Here is a 19,830-nt window from a genome sequence, read left to right on the forward strand (position 1 = left end):
AAGTTCTCAACCCGTCTACGTGCGTCTAGCCTTTGTAGGTTATCGTTGTCATTCATCAGCTTCATAATCAGATCTGATTACCAGTGAAACTTCATTGACCGCTACTCACTATGATCGTTAATGTGTCTAGCGCCCTCATCGTGTGTAGGTTGTAATGTCACATCCATATCGACTTCCACAGACAACATCATGAACATTAGGGATGATGGGGATTCTGTCCATTGTCTATATAGTGTAATATTACGTAGCCTAGTTCCGACCGTATTCCGATTTTATACTATGTTAGAGAGAGAGAGAGAGAGAGAGAGAGAGAGAGAGAGAGAGAGAGAGAGAGAGAGAGAGAGAGAGAGAGAGAGAGAGAGAGAGAGAGAGAGAGAGAGAGAGGAGAGGGAGGGAGAGAGGGAGTGAGTGAGAGAGAGTGAGAGGGAGTGAGTGAGAGAGTGAGAGAGAGGGGGAGGGAGGGAGGGAGAGAAAGAGAGAGAGAGAGAGAGGGGAGAGAGAGAGAGAAAGAGAGAGTGAGTGAGTGAGTGAGTGAGTGAGTGAGAGTGAGTGAGTGAGTGAGTGAGAGAGAGTGAGAGAGAGAGAGGGAGGGAGGGAGGGAGAGAGAGAGCGAGCGAGAGAGAGAGGGAGAGAGAGAGAGTGAGTGAGTGAGTGAGAGAGAGAGTGAGAGAGAGAGAGAGAGAGAGAGAGAGAGGGAGGGAGGGAGAGTGAGAGAGAGAGAGAGAGAGAGAGAGAGAGAGAGAGAGAGAGAGAGAGAGAGAGAGAGAGAGAGAGAGAGAGAGAGGGGGGGGATTGTAAGATTATTCAATAATTTCCTTTACCTTACGTTATGAATGCAGAGAAACAGATCAAATACCAAAAGTGTAATTTAATGAAATACAAGTCATACGAAACCAGTGTTTGGATTAATACGTTTGATCAATTAATTGGTGAAATTCAGATGACGTACGAATTGGAGCCAAAATGAAACCAAATCCACTTCTTATATAAAAATCTTGAAACGTATCCTCTTCCAACTGTGTCTTTAACTGACATGAATATGAAGTTACTTGTATTGATAACTAACTTATGCCAATGTACTCTATTCTTGTGAGATCTACTACAATTTCCCACTCCATCCTACACACGCGCGCACGTACCCGCATACAAACGCACACAAACTTTCATGCATGCATGCATGCATGCGTGCGTGCGTGCGTACACATATACACAAGCACGAGCGAGCGGATACGGTGAAAGATTTTTTATGCTTTTATACAAAAAACTATAGTTGACATTTTTAAAATTTAGATGTAGATTTTTGGATTTATTTTACTTTTCAAAGAGAATAATATAGTATTTGCTTGCTAGGTTAAATCGCCAAAGTCTAAGTGTAGCATTGATTCCAACCTTGGCAAGCTACTTGTAACTTGATATAAACTTGAAAATTAATCCCGACGTCGACTTTTGCCCTTGTTTTGTTATCACCAATAAATAGCACGAGTGAGCAATTACTACCACCTAGTAAGATGAACGATAAATTAAACATCTGACCTTCATCTTGTAGCTCGTATTCTGTGTAGTATGCAATACAATTCTCCAACTCAGTTTTATCATGCTATATAAGCAATGTGCACAATAAACGTTGGTGCGAGGCTAACAGATTTCGGTGAGGATCAATCAACAGTTTTGCAGAGTTTCATCTTCTTTACAGAATATTTCAAAACTGAATATGTTACTAAGATACTATTTTATCACGTGACTTCTAAATCCTGTGTTTAAGTTATTAAAGTATTCACTAAAATTGTACCAAAGGCAGAAACAAATCTATCTGTACTTGTCTACTTTTTTTCTTGAGATACCTGTTAAATACATACCTACAATAAAAACAAGGAAGCCAAAAATTTGAAAATAACAATGGAAGTTTGTTTCAGGTATGTTACGTTTCTTTGGAAGAAAGTTTGCTGAAATGGACATTTGGGTCTGCTGGCCGATGACGTCATCATGATTTGACGTTCATACTAGTGTTACAATAGTGTTTTTGAATTTTTCACAGATCATAGACGCATGTAGCAACCCTAGGCCTTGTATGGGAGATCTCGAAAGTTCGAAAAGAGGAACACTCAATCCGATCGGTTTCACGTTTTTAACACAGTTTGACGAGCACAAAGCTAACCAAGACACCCGTGTCAAAATCAATTTGTTCTTCCGTCAGTGTTTTTGTTTCATTATTATGAGTCGCTTTGTAAATTTACAGTCTCACAATACTGCTATGATAAAACCCACAATTCTATGCGTTTCTTTCTTCTTAAAGCGTTTAATTAAAATCTACTAATTAAAGACTAACAGTAGTTAAAGTTACCCTTTGTTTAAAAAAAAGAAATACTGCACAAATATAAATTGTCTTATTGTGATATCGAACAGACTTGAGATGGGTTTAGAATATTTTATTTTATAAAAGAACAGGGAGAAACCATTAGGAGAAGTAGGAAATGCTAATAACCTTGCCAAGCAATAAATTAATAAATAATGAATGAATGAATGAATGAATGAATGAATGAATGAATGAATGAATGAATGAATGAATGAATGAATGAATGAATTAAATAAACGTGTTTAAAGTAAGATTTATAAATGAAGAGAAGAGATCGCGTAGTCTGACGATTTCTGTCAACTTTGATGAACGATAACGTAAAGTTGATACAGTTCTCTGACGTGCGTAAAGACCGTACATAACTTTGTGAACTTGACAAAATAAAATAAGTGGCAAAATAATATAAATATGAATTAAACAAGTAAACAAACAAACAAACAAACATACATAATTTGCAAGATCTCGAGCTCCGTCGACGGCTTAAACCCGCAATTGTTTGCGTAATTGATACAGCTAACCGGTCAAGGGTATCAAAGCTTATCGAACTTGTTAAAGCAGGCAAACATTTATTCGGAAATTGAAAACAGGTACAGACGGATCGTACACACTTTACATCATTAAAATATGTAAACTAGAGTCGGGTTGTTTTAGAAATGCTTTTCCTAATAAACTCGCAAACTTTCAAAAGTTTTCTTGCATGAGTCGCCTCTCCTACGCTGTCCAAATATAGTTTGTTATTCCGCAGTTTTTGGGTCGTGTGCAAAAACTTTTCTCTGCGTACCAGTCTGGGGGTGCCTGTTACCTATGTAAATTTCACATGGAATTCCTCTAAATATCCACTAGTTTCACCACAATTTTGACCGATTTCTGGATTTTGGGCTTAACCAGAGAAGGCCAAGATGTCAGAGCAACTGTTCAACGTTACGCTTCAATGCCCCGGACCGTGGGGATTTCGACTGGCCGGTGGGATTGATTTTAACCAACCGCTGTCAATATCTCGGGTAAGTGTTCAGACGGCGATCGTAAAGTTCGAGTCGTGAACGTTGCATTTATCAACTGTTATATATATATGAGATGAATGATTTTGTATGCTCTGTTACCAAACAATGTTTATTGGCAGTGAAAAGAATGGATGTCCTTGTATGCAATGAAGTAAGCGACTTACGGCAACTGTAAGGTCATGCGAGGGGGGACGCAGGGATTACCCGAAGTTGACATAGCTTAGCAGTTACGTTGTCCACGCTGAGAAGTGGGAGTGGTGCCTTATTTAACAGTACGATCATTGTCTCCTTCTAAATATCAACGTAATACTTGCTAAAGGGTTGACGTTGTAGTACATTTTCGTACTGTCTAACTACCGGCATAACTGCCGTAAAATGGTGTGCCAGTTTTTAACATACAACAGTTGAGAAGTTTATAATCAGCTGTTGATATGACGGTGACCCCACTTCCCCCAAGAACGGCCTCTACTGAACGATTACAAATAATAAAACTCCGCCACTGAACTCGAAAAAAATGTCTCCAAAACTTTGTAGTATTCACTAACAGTGTGTAACTAGGATTGTGTTAAAATAACTGTCTTTACATGTTGACAGTGTTTTAAGGGGACACCAGCAAAGTACATCTTTACTGTCCATGCCGATGACGGCATAGTTGTCATTCTTTGGTGCATTCTTCAAGGGGTTGTTAAAGTGTGCAGCTAAACCGACATTTGAATGGACAAGTGTACGCTTATAACTAGTAAACCTTCAAGTTAAGACACAAAGAAAATAGCTAAGGACTTAAAAACAGTGATTAAATTTACACAATCGTTATTAAACACCCTTAACAGACAAAGTCTACGTTAAGTAATTTCTAAAAAGGTTTCTTAAACATCCTTGTATTCAGTCACTCTCATTTTCTGCAACAAATCCGTTTAGGGCAAATATGTCACTTTTAGAGGATATTCAAATATCGTAAGTCAAGCATGTTAAATATCAAAGTATCTATCTAACTGGCCTGCAATGAATCATTATAGGGTGTGACAGGCTGTCTATTTAATGACACAATTAAATTTCTAATAGATGAATAAAAAGTGAAGTTCAAGGTATGTAGTTTTAATGATGTCTATTATATATCAAAATATTTGGACATATCTATATATCTCCCTTTAGAGGGTTTCCTTGTCTTTGGCATTGATTAATTCTCTTTGATTTGATAAGGACAAAGGGGCCATCTTGGTTTTGTCACTGTCACTTCTCTGTGTACCAGCATGGTCTAAGTTATATGGACTGTCTGTTATCAGGATATAAAAATCATGTAGACTAGATCTCCTCCGGACTCCCTTTCCTGTCATCTCTCTATTCCCCGAAATTAAAATTTTTCCATGTCAAATATGAATGCAGAATAATTTAAGGAACCTATCCCATCACCCCCCCCCCCTTCCCTGTAATGAAACATTTCTATGTCAAATTTGAATGCAAGAATTACTCAATTATTCGAGGGAACCCCCTGTAATGAATCGTTTTCCATGTCATATTGAAATGCAACAATAATTCATCAACCACCCTTACATCACCCCCACCTCCCCCACCTCCCAATTTGGTCAATTTTTGTATTTTTCAGTTTATTATGTTTGCAGTTAACTACATGTTTTATTTTCTTTGTATTTTCTATGAGATTGTCACAATTTAGATGCAAAGTGAGTCAAAAGGGAAGAACAGTCCTGCATTAAATCATCTTCTCTTGGGAAAACTAATGTTTGCTGTAATTGTTTTCAAATGAAAGTCTATATTGTAAAAATACAACTCATTCATTTAGTGCAAAATATGATAAAAACAAAACAAGAATAATTGGAGTCAAATACTCTACATAACATAACAGTAAGTTTACATAACATGAAAATACATTGTTATGTAATATTTTCACATATTGTATAGATATTTTAGCAATGATGCTATGGAACCTGATACTACTAGTACTCGTAGTTAGAAATAGTCTGCACCATGAAAAAGATGCAAATATTGTCACCCATTACATGTCCTGAAAAACTTGTATCAACAATGATAACATCCAGTCTTTCCAGTGTTGAGACCAAAACTAGACAGAGTTATTTATTTCAGGAGAAAGATCTTGCTTCATTCATAATGTCAAGTACATGTGTAATCCCATATTCCCATCATGCATCATAAAGGGAGGAAGTACTCTTACACAAAGATGTAATGTTTCTAAAACAAATATTGTACACATGTACCACACACAAGCCAGGTTGAACCTGCTTACACAAAAATATGGAATTTATACCCTGATCATTCTACATCATGACAAAATACATCTATGCCACTGGTTCAGCAGTGCTACAAATATGAGTGAAAAGATTCCAAAGTGCCATTATTTTCCCTGATTTTCCATAAATTGGGCCTGAGAAGATATAATTATATTATTCCCATGATTTGTTATCATTCTGTTGCAAAATACTTATGAGCTAAAGGGTTTGTCACTTACTTGTCTGGTGACTCATAGTAACAAGACCCCCTAGGTCACTTGTATTTTCCTAGACTGAACCATGGTGGTAGCATAGCATGGATGTAGGACAGTCTTGTCATAGTCAAGATCAACCAGTGAAGGTTGTCAGTTATCACCTTTAAGTTGGCAGTACCACTAAAGCATACTGTGATACCACTAGACACCATCTAAGTCTGTAAGTCAGTTAGTGAAATGACCAATTCTTATCTACATCTGTAAGCCTGGTAGATTTAGGGTAATAGTAAACAAATACTAACAAGACCTCAGAGTGGTTGCATTGATTTATAGTTTTGGTCAAACCATTGTGATTACTATCAATTAGCCTTTAACTACATATATGTATATGCTCAGACCAGTAACTAAGTAGTCAGAGATATATGCCAGTCTAGTTCCTATGTACTGTATCATTACCATTTACACAGTCTCCACTCACTGTGGTTTAGTTAAAGACCATGTTGGCATCTAGACTACATATATGCGTAATGATGGCTCAAAGAATACAACCGTTTCAAGTACTCTTCCACTGAAATATTTCTTGTTTTGTTGTTGAAGTTTTTTATGTATTCATTCTTCAAGCCATACTTGTAGATCAGAAGTGTTTTATTTTTGAAGGACTTAGCAATTCTTGCAAATGTTTAAGACGCTGGTAACAGAGGGGAAAATGTTGGCTTAGATTTCTATACCTTGTGGTTGTATTCTTATAAGTTAGTTGGAGAAAGCCTTGCAAATAACCTCACAAAAACACTGTGAACTGATTTCTAAATTTGATAGCTGAGAATAATTATGACATTTAAAAAAAAAATTGAATAAAATACAGCATAAATATCATTCTGATTAAAATCTAATTTGTTGAAAGTTGTTCAATTTCTTCATTTACCTCTATTTCCATTGCTTAGTATTATTTCTTTTCAATTTTGTTGTTCCAGGTGATTGCTGCCTTCTGTTGGTTGGAAGGTGGCGATCATTCTTGGAACAACAATATCTGAAAACAAACGACAATAAACAAATGAAACAGGTAAATAAATAAATAGAGCCATATTCATCAGATCAGATTTTAATCAGATTGTATAAATATGTCAACATGATACACATTTGATATGTTATCTGTTCTTTGCCTCTCTCCTTTCTATTAGAAGGAATTTTTTTGAAATTTTAGACGAATTTTATCCGTCTGGGTTTGTTCAATTCCGGGGTTCAAATTATACTGATGCCAAACATATTAAACACATCTCACTCTAAATTACTAAGATGTAAAAAGACATTGCAAATGTTTAAAGACAAACAAAATATAAAAATTTTTGAAAATGATTACGTTATTACAGATATATGTGATTGGTAAATTATTGTAAACTGTGTATAAGGGTCTAAACTTTGAATGAATTATTGCATATATAGAAACTAAGTTAAAAATAATACTAAATGTCAGAAAGTTTTAGCGTTATGGTTACAGCATCAAATTTCAGTATTGTACATGATATGACAGATAGACCATGTAGTCTGACAGAACGGAGACAAGGTTTAAAGTTTCAAAAAGTTTCAAAACCTGTGTACCAGTACTTTTTTATTAATTGAGATCACCACCTCCCTAGCCCAGATACTTTAAGTATCTGACTCAACATACTGGGTACCATGGGTGACAGAATACATTCTGGTGAAATGATATGTACTGACATAATGTGAGACAAGAGTTAAAGTTTCAAAACCCAAGAGTGCTTCTGTTAAGTGAGATCACCCCCTCCCTAGCCCAGATATCTGGCACGACATATTACTGGGTGATGTGAAATGACATTTACAGACATAATGTGAGACAAGATTTAAAGTTTCAAAACCCAAGAGTGCTTCTGTTTATTGAGATCACCCCCTCCCTAGCCCAGATATCTGACTCAACATATTACTGGGTGATGTGAAATGACATTTACAGACATAATGTGAGACAAGATTTAAAGTTTCAAAACCCAAGAGTGCTTCTGTTTATTGAGATCACCCCCTCCCCATCCTTCATAAAATGTTTGTATAAACATACATATATTGTACTGTACTTGATTCACCTTTTCTAAATTTTATTGTAAATTTTACTTTGTTCAACCATAGACACTCCACCAGCTGGAGAGTCCATGGTTCAACAGTTTAAATTGTTATTATTATTATTATTATTTATTTATTGGTCCTCAAGGATATGTAGTATACAACTCACAAAAGTCCAAGCGACACAACTACACAAATACAAATACAAATACACTTTGTACACAAATACAACTTAGCATTGATTTAACAATCTGACGGCTTACGGGACAAAACTCTTGCTGTAACGAACTTTAGAACATTTAAGACAGCGGTATCTTCGGCCAGATGGGAGAATATCAAAATATGCATAAAGTGGATGTTTGTCGTCAACAGCAATCACACGTGCCTTGCGCAGTATTGCATGATCAGTTGTTACAAAAGCTATAACACACAAGCAGTTCAAAGTTTTTAGCATTGAGCTTTCAATCTGTCTTAATAGTCACATGATGAGGTGAAAACGTTGAACTGCTTGTGTGTTATAAGTTACCTTTGTAAATCATTTGATCTACTAAGCTGATGAATATTTTCAGTCAGTTTATACACTATTTATGATATATTGGATTGATCTAAATCTAATTCTGAAATGTTGTGATGATTGTCATTTGTACAGTCTTGAATGTCTTAGTATCCTAGTGTTAGATTATACATGTTAATCATACTCTCTGTAAGAATAAACCATAGATCTTAGAGCAGACACTCCAGGGTCCATGGTGTAACAGTTCATATTGCATAAATTGATATGCTGTATGTAATGTACAGAATTGTTGCCTGTTGAAGGCTAACAATTGAGAATGCAAAGTTATTTGATCACACACAGGAAATATTACCTTGTCTAAATATTTCGTCTAGACTTACTTGACTTCTTTCATGGAATGAATGTTTTCACCAGGTGTTAATGGCAACACATGGTACTTGACAAGAATTTTAGAATTGAGAACCAGAGTGTAATGGCGAAAACATTCAATCTCGTGAAGAAGTAAATTGAGTCTAGACGAATTGGACAAGGTGATATTTCCTGCTTGTGATAAAATAACTTTCCAAGCTGATGGCTGTCTTTGGCTCCCAAGTCAAGAAAGTTGTCATGAAAAGCAGATCAAAATTGCACAAGACCATGGCTTGCGTTAGTCTAGTCCCCTATACAGTATCGTTACGATTTACACCTCCATTTACATGTTAGCATCCAGGTTACGTTTCACTTAATCTAGTCCCTGTACGGCATCGTTACGATTTACGACTAGACTTGCCTGGAAGCTAGTTTATACAACCTAGACATCTATTATGAACTCAAAGTTGAACATTATCTAATAAAAATACAAAACAATGACATTGCCATGAATATTCATTTACATTTCACTATTTTACAAGCCATGAGCATGACAAGAATAACCCCTACATGACAAGAGATACCCCTACATGACAAGAGATACCCCTACATGACAAGAGATACCCCTACATGACAAGAGATACCCCTACATGACAAGAGATACCCCTACATGACAAGAGATACCCCTACATAACAAAATTCATTCTGTCTGGATTTATTCACCTGACATTTCCTTTTTTGGACACAACATTTTCCTTATCTATGGGAATGGTGAGTAAATCTTGTCATATGGTGAGTAATTTGCCTTCAAGAATGTTGAATAATTTCCATGTGAAAGGAAGACTTGACTGACATTGACAATAAGTTTAGCGAGATAAGGAAGTATGACATCATAGGGTGACATCATTGGATAATCACTTCTTTGTATGACAGACTCAGAATTTAATACAGTGGTCAAGTGAATCACAGCCAGTGTTGAGATGTAGACTAGTGCTATCCGACATTGAATTGTAAGATCTCTCATTATGATTTCATACAACATTGACATCCAGACTAGTAGAGATGTATCAAACTTGGAACTTGGAATAATAGCATAATCAGACACACAAAGAGAGTGTGCATACATGTGTGTGTTCACGTACATACACACACATACATACATACAAACACATACATACATACATACATACATACATACATACCTACACACACACACACACACACACATACATACACATACATACATACATACATACATACATACATACATATATAGTGCAACACAGATCTTAGGGCTGTGGTGTAGGTTAGAGGTTACAGTTGCTCATTAGCACAGAATAGTGGGTGTGTTTCTATTGACCCATTTGCAATGCCCTTTCAAAATCACTGCTCAGTCAGTCATTCATGAATGGAAATGATCATAGTATTAGTAATTCGTAACTCATGTGGTATAGGAACTAGATTTAAAGTGTTGACCCAAACATTAGACCTGCAACCAACAGCATTGTTTGAGATATCTAATCTTTAGCTTCCTTTTCTTGTCTTTCCATATCCTGGCATATAAGATTATGTTGTTGACAAGTTGATATGTAAATCTCATGGTCCTCTTAATTAGGACATCCTACCACAGACACTCCTGGCTCCACCCTCAGGTGTCATCACTGCTATATACATATTGTCTACCATGGAAGTATCACCCACATGCATGATGTAACCAACAGGATCTTGTCTCAAGTCTAAGATTTCAGCCTCTTTCACTAAGTCATATAAACCAGTTGATTGAATAAATTGGATAGCTATATGAAAGAGAGAGAGAGAGAGAGAGAGAGAGAGAGAGAGAGAGAGAGAGAGAGAGAGAGAGAGAGAGAGAGAGAGAGAGAGAGAGAGATGTATGAATCCACACGTGTAGTTCTAGATTAACTGTATAACAATATGTGCATACTGTTACAGTTAAATTTGGAACGTGTAACTACTTTAATAGTACTTTTACTGTTATAGACTGTTGACAGTCATTCGTGCCTTCTTTGCTGCCTTCTTTGCTACGTTTCATCTTAAACAAAGTCATCGCCTCACTCCGTAGCACTGAATACTAATGCATACTGATAGGAACTGTGAGTGCCAAAGGCATGAACTGTGAGTGCCAAAGGCAACGAACTGTGAGTGCTGAAGGAACTCGCTGTTCAACCAATATGTGGTTATAGTATTGCTCCGGATTGGAACGAGGCAACGACTTTAGTTTTGGGTAAAACATAGCAAAAAAAGGCATGAATGACTGTCGACAGTCTGTGTTTTAGACAATGTTATGCCCAATATTTTATTGTAATTCTATACTAGCAAAGAAGGCTCTTTTGCTACTTGTGAGTTGCTATGGTGATTGTAGAAGATTAGAAGTAGGCAGACATAATACAAACAAACAGTGAATTCTATATATGTACATTTGTGTATATGTACCATATGTCAAAGTATTGTGTCCACTTATATTTATTTTTCAAAGTACTGTAGTCATCCATATATTATTTAGTTATTTCCTGTTGCTGTTCTATCAATGCTTTATGAGATTTGGCTGGAAATAAGGAAGAGATCCTTTAGTATTGGTAAACATTATAAGACTTTATTGCTGGTAATACATTATTGCTCATGGTTTTAGAAACCAATCTGCGTGGTCTAAAAACGGTCTGTCAAATCGTTACAGTAAACGACTTTGTCCATATAACAGTGCTTTTCTGAAGAGACACTATCCAGAACTAGATAGGTTTACTGATGACAGTGATGTGTGTTTTGTATCGAAATTTATTTTAGCTTATAGTAGCTGTGTCGTTCTGTAAAAATACAGGATATCTTGGAAAATGTGTGTACATGTATTCTTGGGTAATAAATTCGGGAGGAGACATTGTCAGAATGAAGTCCCAACTTATTCCGTCCACAAACAGTACTACATGTAGGAAAGGGACATTGTCAGAATGGAGTCCCATATTATACCGTCTACAAACAGTACTACATGTAGGACATTGTCAGAATGGAGTCCCAACTTACATTGGACTGTACTATGTCTGCAAGCAGGACTACATGAGGCCCTACTAAACACTGTATCAGGTACATTTTAAATTCTAGAAAGTTTCAAGCTCTATTGAAATTCTAGAATTTTTCAAAAAATTATTAAAGTCGTTCAGCAATAACATCTTTGTAATGCAAGCTTTGCTTTAGGTACTACTAGTACTTTCAAAATTCTTGAAATTTTCAAAACTTCCAAAAGGTCAGAAATTTTATCAACAAAATAATTTAATAGTCATTCAACAATAACATCTTTGGTATTTGAATTTTGCATCACATCCGTTCTGACTTCTAGAAATTTTCTAAACTTTTTAAATTGAAGAAATTTTCTAAACACCTAGTATTTAACGTCATATAATGATATCATTTTTGATATGCAAATTTTGCATTATTAAGTACTTTCAACAAAATTCTATAATTTTCAAATCAGAATAACCATATTCTTGCAACAACAAATTCATTTTTATGCAAATTGTGATAGATTCTACCATTATTTTGTGGGGGGGGGGAAACATTTTAAAAGCCTATGTTTAATCCAGGCAGGGTCAGATAGGGTGAGTAACTGATCCCTGTATTGGCAGATATGACGGATATATACATACACCACAACAGCACCTATCAGTTTCATAAAATACCATGGTACATGTGATACCCACAATATCATTTCCTTAGCCTTGTTCAGTTGTCACATATTTATGAATAGTACGTGTCAATAACTCAGCCTAACCCTCTGTTCAACTTTCTCAACCAGCAAAAAAATTACTTTCTCTTCAACCCTCAAATATTCAAATGAGACCAGGGTCAAAGTTCATATCATAGAGCCCTTGTACAATGATAGTGAGAAAATTGTTATGGAAGGCAAACTTGTGAATATATGAGTTTGAATAATTCTGCATATTTTTTTTCAGACAATAAAAATGTGAAAATCCTTCTTAAAATTACTTGTTAAACAGATATTTTGCTTATCTGTTCAGTCTGTTGTAGAAAGTTTCAAAAAAATTTTAAATTGTAGATCTATATTTTCTAAACATCTAGTATTTACCTGTATTTAACCTGATAATAGCATATTATCTTTGATATGCAAATTGTGCACTATTATTAAGTATTCAAAATTAGATATTTTCAAAACAGAATTATCATAATCTTTCAACAACATCTTTGTTATGCAAATTGTAACTGACTACCATTATTAATGATAAATTTCACATTTCATTGAAAATAAGATACTTTTAAAAAAAAGAAGGTGTTTTTCAAATAGCATATTTATAATATATCTACAGACACAAGTCAATGAGAGAATTAATAGATCTACTGGACTTGTTAAAAACCATCCACACTAGAGTGTAACTATTGTGTGGGTTGCAGGCCGCTGTGGGTCACTTTTTTCAGGTTGCGGGCTGCTGCGGGCCTGGTAATGTAACTGTTGTGCGAGTTGCATTATTTTTTGTAAACTTAAACATATGTTTTGGATGATTTTATACAAATAATTGTCGTTTGAACAACCCGCAAATCGACCTGCAGGTTGACCCACAGTTAGGCCTGTCGACCCGCAAAATAACGATACTGCCACACTAGAGTGTAGATACTATTCTTGGTATTGAATCTCAAATTAGTAATGAGATTACCGTTAGTAGCATCTCATCGTTGCAAACCACAACCGTTTTACAGTACCGTTCTTAACGAGCTGGCCCATACTGGAAATAATAGTTCTGGTTTGCGAGAATGTAGCATCTAGACTATCCACACTACTGTATATTTAATTTCAATTTATAACCATTAGCATAGGATAGTATTAATTCTAAGCTACACTGTATTTTATCTAGCCTGGAATCCATGTGGATGGGGATCTTAAAACAAAAAATTTAAAATCCTGAACTGCATGGATTCCAGACTATTATATTTCATCTACATGTAGGTTTCACTTTATTCAAGATACTCTCCCAGGCGTAGAATCTTAAGATATCTCTTTAAAAAGATTTGAAGCCATGGATAGCCACTAGTTGCACTTTAAAATTAGAACTAAGGACGAGTAAGGTAAACATACATGTAGAATAAGATATAAATAGTTAACTGAAGTGTTTTTGGGTGGTACGCAAGTAAAATCTACCGGAGTTCCCCTGTCATTTTACTGGGTTCCCCACCAAAATTATAGTATAATACATTGGAAATTAGGACCATATTCGATTCTCCCATTCTGTTACAGGTGTTCTCCAACCGTATAAGTAAAAACACTGTGATGCAAGAATTACTAGGTATATCCATGTCTGTATCAAATGATTCAAACTTATGAAAATTTAATTTTGGATAGCATGGCACTCGTTCTAATTTCAAGATATTTTCTGTTTTTCTATTGTAAAACAGGACAGTGTGAATTCTTAGTAGGATGGGGGACAACTAGTCTGGATGTTAATGTGGTTTCTAACTAAACCACGTCTGGTCAAAGTCCCTTAATCAGCACAGAAAGTTGTTCATCCAATTAGTGAACCCCAGCTGCTATAGTGATGTAAACAGTGTATAAGTAGCATCCTGAGCTGACTAATATACCATATTTGGGCATTACACAACTGCCCCAATAAACACTAACTTTATGAGGGACTGTGTTATTGATTAGAATTTTGTGATCAATTAGCAAAGACATGATGTTAATGACTGTGTGGGTGGCTGTGGAGGAATTTTAAAAAATCCATGCATCTCAGGACTTCTGGAGTAACGACTTTGACTGGACTGTGAGTTGAGGTGTAAATGGTAATGATGCCGTATAGGAACTAGACTATTGGCCAACATGTTGTGTATACTGTATATGCTGTGTGTATGCATGGGTGTGTTTCACTGCTTTCAATTGTCAGAGAAATGATGCATGTGTGTTTAAATTCAAATTGCATCTTTAGTGTACATACAAACCTGGGTGTGGATTTTCTCATGACAGGTTTTCACCTCAGTTACCACAAAAGCTTGACAAGTAGGGTAAAAGAACCGGACATGTCTAGAACTTATAGAAACTGACTTACAGTGATCTCATCTCTCGGGTATTTTGAGCTATGTGGTGTCCTGTTCAGAAACCACACAAGTTGTAACACAATGTACAAGTCCAACAATAAAAAATACTTGCTCAACCATCGACACTGTTGCCACACCCAATTTGTAATATACACCAACACCATGAACACAGCTTATTTTTGGCTTCCAGACAAGTTACCTTAAAGCCATGAACTAGTGTTTACATGTATGTCTGAGTTCAAGTAGTTTGGTTAGCACTCTAGTGAAGTGTGTTATTTATCTCAAATGATTTATTGTGGTGTTATGTACCTAACAGTTTGTATTTACAATGGCACCTAAATTCAATATGGTGTCAAGTTAGTCCAGGAGCTATTTATTGGTTTGGAATATGAAGTTCTTGCAACTCAGTCTAGACAAAGTGATGGAGAGAGAGAGAGAGAGAGAGAGAGAGAGAGAGAGAGAGAGAGAGAGAGAGAGAGAGAGAGAGAGAGAGAGAGAGAGAGAGAGAGAGAGAGAGAGAGAGAGAGAGAGAGAGAGAGAGAGAGAGAGAGAGAGAGAGAGAGAGAGAGAGAGAGAGAGAGAGAGAGAGAGAGAGAGAGAGAGAGAGAGAGAGAGAGAGAGAGAGAGAGAGAGAGAGAGAGAGAGAGAGAGAGAGAGAGAGAGAGAGAGAGAGAGAGTGTCTGTCTGTCTGTCTGTCTGTCTGTCTGTCTGTCTCTGTCTCAGTGTCTCTGGTTGGTAGGCTGGCTGTCTGTCTGTCTGTCTGTTTGTTTGTTTGTATAAGCATACACTTCTGTGACACAACAACTCCAATTTATTATAGTACATGTACTTCAAAGTTTGCATGTTTGGTTTTTATTAACATGTAGCTAAATTTATCTGTCGTATATATGTAGTCCTGCTTGCAGATGGTAGTCTCAATTCCTGAATGAATGGATAGTAGTCATAAACAAGTCCTGCAATGAAGTAGTCTACAAACTCTGTATGGTTAGCTTGATTTTCTAGATCGTAGAAAGTGTAGACTATGACAACGTATATTTCTAGACTAGCAATGAAAGGACTGCACTCGTAAACAAGTCCCATAATAACTGATCTGTAAGTGAGATGAGTCATTCTCAGGATGGAAAGAATTTGATTTGTCTACAATTCATGATGAAGCTAGCGATACAAGAATTCACATTTCTAAATTTGGTAACAAATGAACAGTTGTGATCCATACTATTTTATAGGAGAATTTTGTACATCTACTAAATGTACATGTCAAACAGGTGGAAATTACATGTCTGTACTGACTTGATTTATTGATGGTGGCATGTTGTAACGGTAACGGCCAGCATATCAAGTAGACAGAAAGATAGAAATCAACAAACTACATCCTATATACAAAATATCAAAGGTCAGAGGTCACTAACAAACAGCCCTGGGGATTCAACTGAGTGCAATAACCATAAAGTGTGTTAACCAAAGGACAGTCTGGGTGCCAAGGTGATCTGTAACTAAACTAGTGAGTGGAGGTGTAAATCTTAACAATATCATATAGGAACTAGATTATCCAAAGGACAGAAAAGTCAGAAATTAGCTAAAGTTAGGTTCTTTTCCTGAAAGAGGTAGTAGCCCTCTTGTAACAGTCTTAAGTTGTACAATAAAATCTGGTTTCAAACCAAATGTCAAAATGGTAGAAAATTGTCAAGAGTTTATTATTTCACTTTCCTAAACATTATGATTTTAAACTACGGTCTCTTTTGTGGCACCATCCAAAACGTGCCATCAACAGACTTTATTTCGTTATTTCGCAGTGTTGCAGAAAAAATAACAGCTCTGGTTCGCAAGAATGGATTTTGCAGACACCCTCGGGAATGAGCTGACAGAATGACATCTTGTCTTTGCCAGTCACTGCAAATTGCATGTAATCAGCTGACCTGATGCCCAGGCTCCTGAAAAAAAAAATCCTGGGGAGCTAATACTGCAGCTAACAGGCACTTAGCAGGGTGACATGTCAAAGGTTAGAGTTGAAAGGTCAAAATACAGATTTTACATGACCATATGTATGCATCCCTAATCATGGCCAGACATGGGGGAAAAATGCAGTGACTCAGTTTTATAAAATTTTCTGTAAATGGTAATCACTTTCACATCAGTCATGCAGGGAAAATTATTGACACTTCATGTTCAAATATTTCTTGAAAGGAAAGTTTGCAGTACTGGTAAAATAGAAGGTTAATGAGGTGATAAATTTGTGAAAGCAAATAATTTATGACAAACAGTTGTCATGTGTCTTTGTGTATCAATACCTCATCTGACCCTGTATGTCAATATTGTAAAATATTCTTGTAGACATACTGAATATTCATGAAACTTATTTCTCAAATTAAAAATCACAGATTATCTCAATTTTAGCCTGCCAGTTTAACAGGTAACTGAGGTTTAAGCACATGATGTACATGTAGTCAAAAATCACGGATTCAGATAAAAATTGCAGTTTTACTATTCTTGTGAAAATCTCAAAAGATGTATCATGATCATTACTATTGTATACACATTCCATGTAGTATAGTTACTGTGTACATTTTGACACCAAAATTGATATAGCCATGTAACCCTATAAAATAAAATTACCATATTTTCTGAAACAAGCTATTGACAAAATTTAAGATTTCCTACAGCTAGCAAACTTAGCCTGTCAAATTGAACAGACAAAATGATATTGATTGGTAATTAGCATGCTTGTTTTGTAACAACCGAGTTGAACAAAAAAATATGGAATTTATACCCTGGTCATTCTACATCATGACAGCGTGTCTTTGACATGACAATGTGTGTCTCTTGTTACTATGGTTCCGCTGTATCATTCCAAAATTATCATTACTTTCCCTGATTTTTCTTTGATATTAACGTCGCTAGTATAATTATGACGTTGTTCTCCAATATTTTTCTTCATTCAGCTGAAAATACTCATGACCTAAGGGTTTGTCACTACTCATCTGGTGACTCATAGTAACAAGGCCCCTTAGCTCACACATATTTTCCTTGGCTGAGCAAAGAAAAATATTGGGTAATAGTATCTAATTATTTAATTATTAAATATGATTTATTGTCCTGATGAATTTATTTTTAAGACATGTTTATTTTGTTTGTGTCTATTAGTGATGTTTTGATGACGAGTGATCCTTTGGTGTAATTTGATTAAAATTTATGATATATAAAGTATGACTAGAAAGTCTCAGTTTGCAAAAAAGTTAGCTATCAGTATCATAGTATTTAGTTTCAAATATCCATAAACTTTGTCAATGAAAGATTACATTTATGATAATATGAGTTTGATGAATAGATAAGGATCAGTCCAACTACAGAGAACGCATACTTGATGAGGAGATTAGAACTTGAAGAGATACATACTAGTTTGATATATAAAATGACAAGAACTTGCTCCCAGTGAGATTGAAATTAAAACCTCTCATTTCTACGCTACGCTCGTGAAAGTACATCAGAACACAGTAGAACACTACAATCATTCGTACAGATACCCTAATATACCACATTTGCACCTGTGTACCATGGGGTTCTGTCACACTACTGGTGTAGTGTAGTCGGTACAGTTAATGAACATTGGCTAATTATCTGTCTGATTTGCATATTGTTTCAGATAACACCTGGTGGAAAGGCATCTGTTTCCCATGTCCTGCCTAGTGACATCGTGTTACGCATTGATGGCGAAGACACTACACACATGACACATCTAGATGCACAAAATAAAATAAAGAATTGCGTTGGTGATTTAACCCTTACACTATCAAGGTAAGTTTTATACCACAATCTTTTCTGTAATCAGCTCATGTTGTTTTAATGTGTCATAGCTTGGACATTTCAACATATGTTAGGCAAGTCCAATTCACTTTGCATCTAAACTAGGCTTCAACATGGACCTAGTCTGGATGCCAACATGAACCATGTCTAGTCTGTGAGTAGAGGTGTAAATACGTACGTACGTACATACATACATACATACATACATACATACATACATACATACATACATACATACATACATACATACATACATACATACATACATACATACATACATACATACATACATACATACATACATACATACATACATACATACATACATACATACATACATACATACATACATACATACATACATACATACATACATACACACACACACACACACACACACACACACACACACACATACATACATACATACGTATACATATATGTATACACTAAGCAGTTTCATTTGAACATATAGAATAAACAGTAAAATGTTTCTGGCCATGAAGCCGTATCACTCAGGCTTTGCAGTTGGCCTACTGAGACAGCTCTGCGAAGCCTGAGCAAAACGGCTTGACGAGAAACACTTTACTGTTTATATATATGTATCTTAAATTTGATATTAAATAAAAATATCCAAGAAAGAATGTTGGAATTTGTCTTTCCATTGAAATGTGTATATTGACATACATTTACCATATGTAATCCTTGTGTATCTTGTATTTGATACTAAAATATCCATGGAAAAATGTTCAAAGTTCTGGAGAAGGTTTTAAAATATATGAAGTATGGTGGACCGGAAGCAATGCCCCATTGATTTATGTCTCACTGAGTTTCAAGATGACATTTCTGATGTGGTGTCACACAAAGTTCCAAATGTCAAGTATTTAAACCACATATTTGTACATGGATAACGTACGCTGGTCTAACCTCATAAATGTGGTGTATGTCTGCATGTGAGATTGCAGGGTTAGCCACTAGTCAGTTCAAGTCGAGATAAATCAGTAGGACAAAGAGAGTAAGACAAAGAGAAAATATGTGTATAAATCTACAAGACACTGACATTAGTAGAATTGTGTTAGCCATCCTGGAGTATTTAAGATAATATATTCAGGATAATTTATCTAAAAGAACATGTATGTCATTTTAATGGGAAACACCACTCCAGGAAATAAAGGTTTTTTTTCATAAACTTTAGGATCTGGAGAGTAATTTTATTATTTCACATCCCATAATTTTC

General features: G+C 35.7%; 1 protein-coding gene across 8 annotated transcripts in view; it reads left to right on the top strand.

Annotated features, from left to right (window-relative positions):
* Positions 1-3,112: 3,112 nt before the first annotated feature.
* LOC144452143 (PDZ and LIM domain protein 5-like) overlaps positions 3,113-19,830 on the top strand; it is a 54,347-nt gene continuing 37,629 nt past the window's right edge. For all 8 annotated transcript variants that reach the window (XM_078143173.1, XM_078143174.1, XM_078143175.1 and 5 more), the window contains exons 1-2: positions 3,113-3,354; positions 18,433-18,584. In XM_078143173.1, the coding sequence (XP_077999299.1) occupies positions 3,253-3,354; positions 18,433-18,584 (254 nt within the window). In that variant the 5' untranslated portion in view covers positions 3,113-3,252. The remainder of the gene's footprint in view (positions 3,355-18,432; positions 18,585-19,830) is intronic.

The sequence above is a fragment of the Glandiceps talaboti genome, chromosome 22, assembly GCF_964340395.1.
Source record: "Glandiceps talaboti chromosome 22, keGlaTala1.1, whole genome shotgun sequence".
Lineage (NCBI taxonomy): Eukaryota > Metazoa > Hemichordata > Enteropneusta > Spengelidae > Glandiceps > Glandiceps talaboti.